The following is a 6,145-nucleotide window of genomic DNA, read 5'->3' on the forward strand; positions in this document are numbered from 1 at the left end:
CCAGCGTCACCCGAGGACCGTGTGCAAGTATTTTACGATGACCTAAAACACGAGCTTTATAATGGCATGCTTGCAGACAAGACTGATCTAGAGAATATCGATGAGCCACTGAAAATCTGGTTGAGGCTCGCTCGATCTTACTGCGATGTAATGAATGTGGGAGACAATTCTACAGGATTCAAAATTAAATTGATGCTAGACCTTTTAGTGGGTATATTGTCAGCACCGATTCAGAAGCCACTACTCAAAACATTAAATCATCAACCTGATCCACACCGACAAGTGATAAAGCTATTTGATGAACTTCGAGCCGATCCAGAGTTCCGGAGTTTCGCAGTGGATGTACAGCGAATGACTTTATTGGACTCCACCTACAAGACATTGGTCTTTGAAGAATGGACACGAAACCTTAATCTTCCAGAAGATATGCTTCCCATTTTTGTTGATACGAAATTTGAACCTTTCAAAAATCCACTTTTCTTGGCGTGGCTTAATTACGTCGACTGGTACTGGACTTTTGCGAAAGATCAAAGATTAGATCGATACATCAAGCTCATACGCTTCCTATGCACATTCAAAGGTAAAACACAGATGGATGGGATAGTTACATTACAAAAATTTATCAATGCATTTCCGGAAAATGCTGGCCACGTCAAAGCACTACAGTATGCTTAGGAATTTGAAAAGTGGATGAAAACAGAGATACTCACGGTTGACAATTCGAAGATGATACAAGATGTGTTACATGGTAAATCGCTCACAAAGAATGACGAGTTGACGTGGATTATTCATTATGTCAATACCGACAAGGAGAATTTTCCAAACTCTAACTTTTCTAAATTGTTAGATTTTTTAATATCCATGGTCGGATTTGATAAGCTGGTTGAACTGTTGAAATCATTGAACGAAGACTTGGAACTGAAGCAGCTAGTACGAAGCTTGCTGATCCTCATGTTTTCTTCTGGCAACATATTTCAGTTAATGAAAGCCAATGTCACCGCTGACCAATACTACTCCTACCTTGTCATGACAGCTAAATTGTTTGCTTTGTCAGAACACCCAATTAATGTGCAATATCAATTCGACAGATACGCTATTGAGTTGAACAAGGACAAGAAGTACAAGATGTCAGCAACCGCTAGCCGTGACAAAGCGTTAAATTACATGCAGCAGAATCCTGACCCCAAAGCTTCGACTCAGATGATTAAGCGGCGGCAGCCACTTGGTAAGATTAGACGTGAGTTTCATTAGAGAAAGAGGTTGCTATCACAAATAGAACGCTTGCCGAGCCAAAACTTCCTAGCTTGCGATAGACAGTGTGTTTTGTCAAAGAAAACCTAGCGTGTGATCAGACTTAACTTGAAACACTGCTTGGTTCAGTTTGAAGGCTTTCAATCGTATCATTTCCACTTGACATTTCCTCAGCTTGGCATATTTAGAAGCTGACAGTGTGGGGAATTATTTAGCTCTGGAACTGAACTCGGAAAATGATACCATCCTATGTATGGCTTGACTTGAACGCGATATGCCATTGATCACCTTGGAATCAAAACATTGAAAACCACACATTTCGTTACTAGTGGAAATCTGTTAAGCCATGAATCCAACTCTGCTAGGAAGCCGAAGCGCATGAGCGCAGACATTAAGGTGTGAGAACCCTAGGTGCAAACATAAGCGTGATAGAATAGTCGCTGCGCTGTGAGCCACGGTTTTCGGATGCGATAAAATTTTGCGTATGAAAGACGCAGGCTGCAGAGCTAGATCTGTTGGAACAGTAATTCCCAAATATGACCTTTAAGAGGTGACTGTGTATTGTGGTCTGCCGAATAAATGTGAACCCGCGGAGACAAATCTTAATTACAGCAGTTTAGCATTGCGGTCTCCAGACCAACTTTGTGGAGAAAAGTGACTGATAGTCACAAGAACAAGGCTGAGTGCTGAAGTCAATCAGAATTGTCCATCTTTTGAAAGGTGTAATTGATATATGTAGTCAGCAACACTGAGTGACGTCCCAGCCTTCAGGATCCGCGATTTTTTTGCGGAATTTTTTTCCTAGAGTGACCTTTATGGTCTAATGGGTTGTTTGTCTCCACACACCACTAGTCGTGTCATTTGTAGTAAGTTGGTTTTTGCTTTTTTCTTGGCAGATGTCTCAGTCAGCAAACCATGTTGGATGTTAAAAGCTGCTTCATATGCGGAATCTACAGACCTGCTTGCGATCAAGTTGTACCCTTCGTTCGAAGCCGTTTGCTTAATCTCGATCATTCAATCACGCACATTATAGTCGAAATTGGGCGGCATGTAACGCTTTTTCAGCTTGCCTTTAAGCGTTCCACGTCAAATAAGCATTAGCCGCTCGAATTTCCACAACGAAGGTCGTTTGGAATCAAATTTGAACAGACGTCCTCAAGTTGCTCGAGACTTTCTTGACAAAGTGAGTCTGCAAGTATGAGATGCTGTTTCCGCTACCTTGTTGCAATTTCCAACTCTACATTTTCTGAAAGCTTTACTTGGTATAATGGAGAATCTTTAGTTTCAGTTCTTACTTGTAGATTCAGCACTCGGCTGAACGGTGAGCTTGTCTGTTTTGCACTGCAGTTAAGCTCGCGTCTACACGTTTCTGTCCATGAATTATAGTATAGACTGCTTGTTGACCATTATATTTGACGTCTTTGTTTTAAGACTTTTTAGTATATTTCTCTTCTTTTTACGGATGGAACAATTCCAAGTGCCTACTGAGACCTCTTCGACATCATCGACAAATTGCAGAAACAAATTTATCGTAGCTTGCAAGAGGTCAAATTTGAACAAATCAGGGGTTTTGTTATGGACTGACTTGAGGAGCTTTTGCTGTTTAAACGTAGTTGACTACAGATTGAGTTTTTCGAAGTTAATTGGACGGCAGTGAGTATCGTGTTGTTGATTTACATGTCCTTAGAAGGTAGCTAGTGTAGATTGATACTCACTGTTTCCGATGGCGGGATATGTGCTTAAAAAGAGACACTGATAGTCTGTTAGAAGTATGCAAATGACTCTTTTGCTAGTGCTGTCGATGTTTTCGATTTCTACCAAGGTCAGTAACGACTTAATAAACAAATTTAAACGAGATATGAAGTCTGTGTGCATTCATACCTCTTAAAGTGACTAAATGGCAGTAGGAAGCATTCAAGTCAACACATGAGAAAATCAAGACAACCAAATCCTCTCTTGCTTCATAAAAGATTGGGTCTAACCTTCCCACGTGGCCGCCCATGCTTGATAGAGTCGAAGCTTTGAGGCCCGAAAACCACTCTTTTCCGAAATCTTGAGCATTGTTGAGACGCGTTCGGCTTCACACCTTGTTCATCTGCTCTTCAATCATCGATTTGTATTTGGAAAGCTGATGTGCTGCATCAAATGGGTATTTGAGCTGATTAATCGCAGAGGATACTTTAGTAAGATTTCACGAGTAATCCAAATCGTCGACTTTGGCCTACATTAATGCTTGAAACATGGATTCAGAAGAAAACATGGAGAGCAGCATGTCTTGAACTAATTGTTTCACTTCTAAGTCATTTTTGTGTGCTATCAGCAGATCCACCAGCTCATCAAATGTAAATCGGGATTTTAAAAAGTCGAACAGTTCGTTGTCGTCAAATAGAGCATGATGTCTGTAGGTATTGACGTAATGAAGTATCCACTGCGGCTTGTCATTATTTGTAAGTAGCTTCTCTCGCAATTTTTTTGATATGTTTCCATATTGTTAAAATCGACATTATAAGGCACCACTTGCCGGATCTTCCAAGCATCCTGCATTTCTTTTTCGAACTCATCACCAGCGTTGAGCGGAAAAACAGCGATAAATGTTGATGAATCAAGCATGTCATCAATCGTGTTTCGGTTTAAATAATCCTGTAGCAAGTGAATGAAAGTGATGTATCGATCTAATCTTTGTTCTTTCGATTTAGCCCAGTACCAGTCGACGTAATTAAGCCACGCGATAAACAGTGGATTATGGAGAAATTTTGTAAAATCCGAACCAATGAAAAATGTAAGCATATTTTCTGGACGATTAAGGTTTTGTGTCCATTCATTAAAGACCAAAGTCTTGTAGGCGGAATCGAGTACCATTATTCGCAGTACATCCCTTGCGAGACTGTTGAGCTGTACATCGGCTCGAAGTTTACCAAATAACTTCACTATTTGTCGGCGCGGGTCAAGTTGGTAATTGGACATTTTAGATAGTGGCTCTTGAACCGGTGCTGAGAATCTGTCCACTAAAAGTTTCAGCACCTTTTTGAGATCGATTACTGTAGGATTGTCTTTCATATTCCGGTGCAACTGAATGTCCCTCAACCAGGCTTTCAGCGACTCGTCAATCTCAAGATCAGTCTTGTCTTCAAACATGATATTATAGAGTTTAGTTCTGAGTTCATCATAAGCGCCATGCTGAGGCGTTTGTTCGAGAGAGGGATTCAATTCCAATTGAGCCCCGTCAATCAACTGTTGCAACTCATGCGTTTTATGAGTTTCCAAATGTTATGTTTCTCGTGAAAGACTCTTCAGTATACCAGCAAGAAATTTTTTTAGCCCCCTTTCTTCATTCGCTTTGTCATTAATATGGGCCTCGTTATCCACAAGTGTGACATTAAATCTGAGCGCGTTACCTGATATTGCGTAAGCTTCGTGTGGCGATGTGCCAAGAGGAGTACGTTCGTTCGTGTCTGAGTCATTACATGGTTTTGCTCCCGCTTTGATCGCAAAGCAAAAATTCGATCCCGTTAATGTACACGCGCATGTTAAGGAAAATATGTTCTGCATTACTATTATGTTCATGTACATAAGAAACAAAAATTGATTGGATGATTATGCAGTCACGTACGACACATCGTAAATAGTGTTGATGACACGAATTAGTTTCACATTTACAATAATTGTTAATTTTGCACTCAAGAAGAAATTTTGCAGCAAATTTTTTGGACATTAAACAAAAATTCCTTATTGGAGTGTGAGATGGGGTGTAAATAGGTTAAAGTTCAGCACTGTTGTCGTCTTGATATAGGCCATTATATAAACACTCAAAAGACATCAAGTTTAGATATACTGTACTCATTAGGTTCCGAACGGATTTTGGCGGTAAGAAATCCAAAGCCTCAATCATGAGCTGAAACGATTCGTGTGATGATACTGAAATTGTGATCTTTGTGAAAGGTCCGAGTATATTTTACTATGGTCAGCGACATCATTGCTTGAAGTGAGGGATTAGTCTATCTAATTATGATGCCAACATAGCTGGTCGGTCTGTATGGCTTCAGCGGTGACAGCAAAGATCCTGCGCACCTCGTTTTATTGCTTGACACCCGACTAGACATGTCTACCGCTGACCACCCACAAACAGATGGTCAAATAAAGTGCGTTAATCACATCAAGCACATACGCGGAGCTGCTTCGGTGCTGATGCGACATAGTACATATCTTAAAGTGCTGAATAATGCAGTTCTTGCCTGTTCAGGTTTTACCCCATTTAATAATAATGCGTTGGTTAGCCTTTGACACCACGAAATGGCTCCAGGAGAGGCTATCAATACCCAGGATGAGTTCGCTTACTCCAAGAGTTATTATTGCCTTCTCAAGGCTAATTGACTTTTCGTTTAAAAATCCAGATTTGATATTTATTTATTTTTTATTCTTATTTTAAAAGTTTTGATTTTCCTAAATATAATAAATATATATAGTAAAATCTAAATACATGCATGACTACTGGCTACCTAACCACATACCGTATTCGTGTTTGGGTGCAGTCACACCATGCACATCTCGTATGAGACACACCTCTGTTACTAGGGTACGTGTAACCCCGTTACACCCTCCCCCATTAAGATTAAGAACATTTAAAAATCTAATCGACAATTGCCTCGACGAGGCTCGCGTGTCCGTTAGACACTGTGTTGGAATTTAACAACTTCCTTGCTCAATGAGCTCTATGTCCACAAAACGAAAATCACCAAGTCTCGCTGGTTCTGACAGCGAGCATGGGCAGAGCCCAACTCTGTGTCCCGCACACGGTGCGGTGTCGGACAGTGCGTTCGCAGGACCGGATAAAATACATCCTAGGCTTGATGAGCACGAGCGTCGCGCTTTGCGCACAATTACGAGCCCTGCTCGC

At 40.8% G+C, this 6,145-nt stretch overlaps 3 protein-coding genes across 3 annotated transcripts; 1 reads left to right on the top strand and 2 right to left on the bottom strand.

Moving 5' to 3' along the window:
• Positions 1–66: 66 nt before the first annotated feature.
• PHALS_07546 (uncharacterized protein) lies at positions 67–1,251 on the top strand (the record flags this gene model as incomplete). The annotated part of the gene is made up of 3 exons (XM_024721031.1): positions 67–603; positions 676–930; positions 979–1,251. The coding sequence occupies 3 exons, from the start codon at positions 67–69 to the stop codon at positions 1,249–1,251; spliced, it is 1,065 nt and encodes a 354-aa protein (XP_024586171.1).
• A 425-nt stretch (positions 1,252–1,676) lies between these two features.
• Positions 1,677–3,583, bottom strand: PHALS_15237 (uncharacterized protein). Its single transcript, XM_036407264.1, has one exon. The coding sequence runs from the start codon at positions 2,263–2,265 to the stop codon at positions 2,065–2,067; it is 201 nt and encodes a 66-aa protein (XP_036263504.1). The 5' UTR covers positions 2,266–3,583; the 3' UTR covers positions 1,677–2,064.
• Positions 3,584–3,606: 23 nt separating this feature from the next.
• PHALS_07547 (uncharacterized protein) lies at positions 3,607–4,386 on the bottom strand (the record flags this gene model as incomplete). The annotated part of the gene is made up of 1 exon (XM_024721033.1): positions 3,607–4,386. The coding sequence occupies one exon, from the start codon at positions 4,384–4,386 to the stop codon at positions 3,607–3,609; it is 780 nt and encodes a 259-aa protein (XP_024586173.1).
• Positions 4,387–6,145: the final 1,759 nt, after the last annotated feature.

Source organism: Plasmopara halstedii, assembly GCF_900000015.1.
Source record: "Plasmopara halstedii genome assembly, contig: Scaffold_3111, whole genome shotgun sequence".
In the NCBI taxonomy this organism is placed as follows: Eukaryota; Oomycota; class Peronosporomycetes; order Peronosporales; family Peronosporaceae; genus Plasmopara; species Plasmopara halstedii.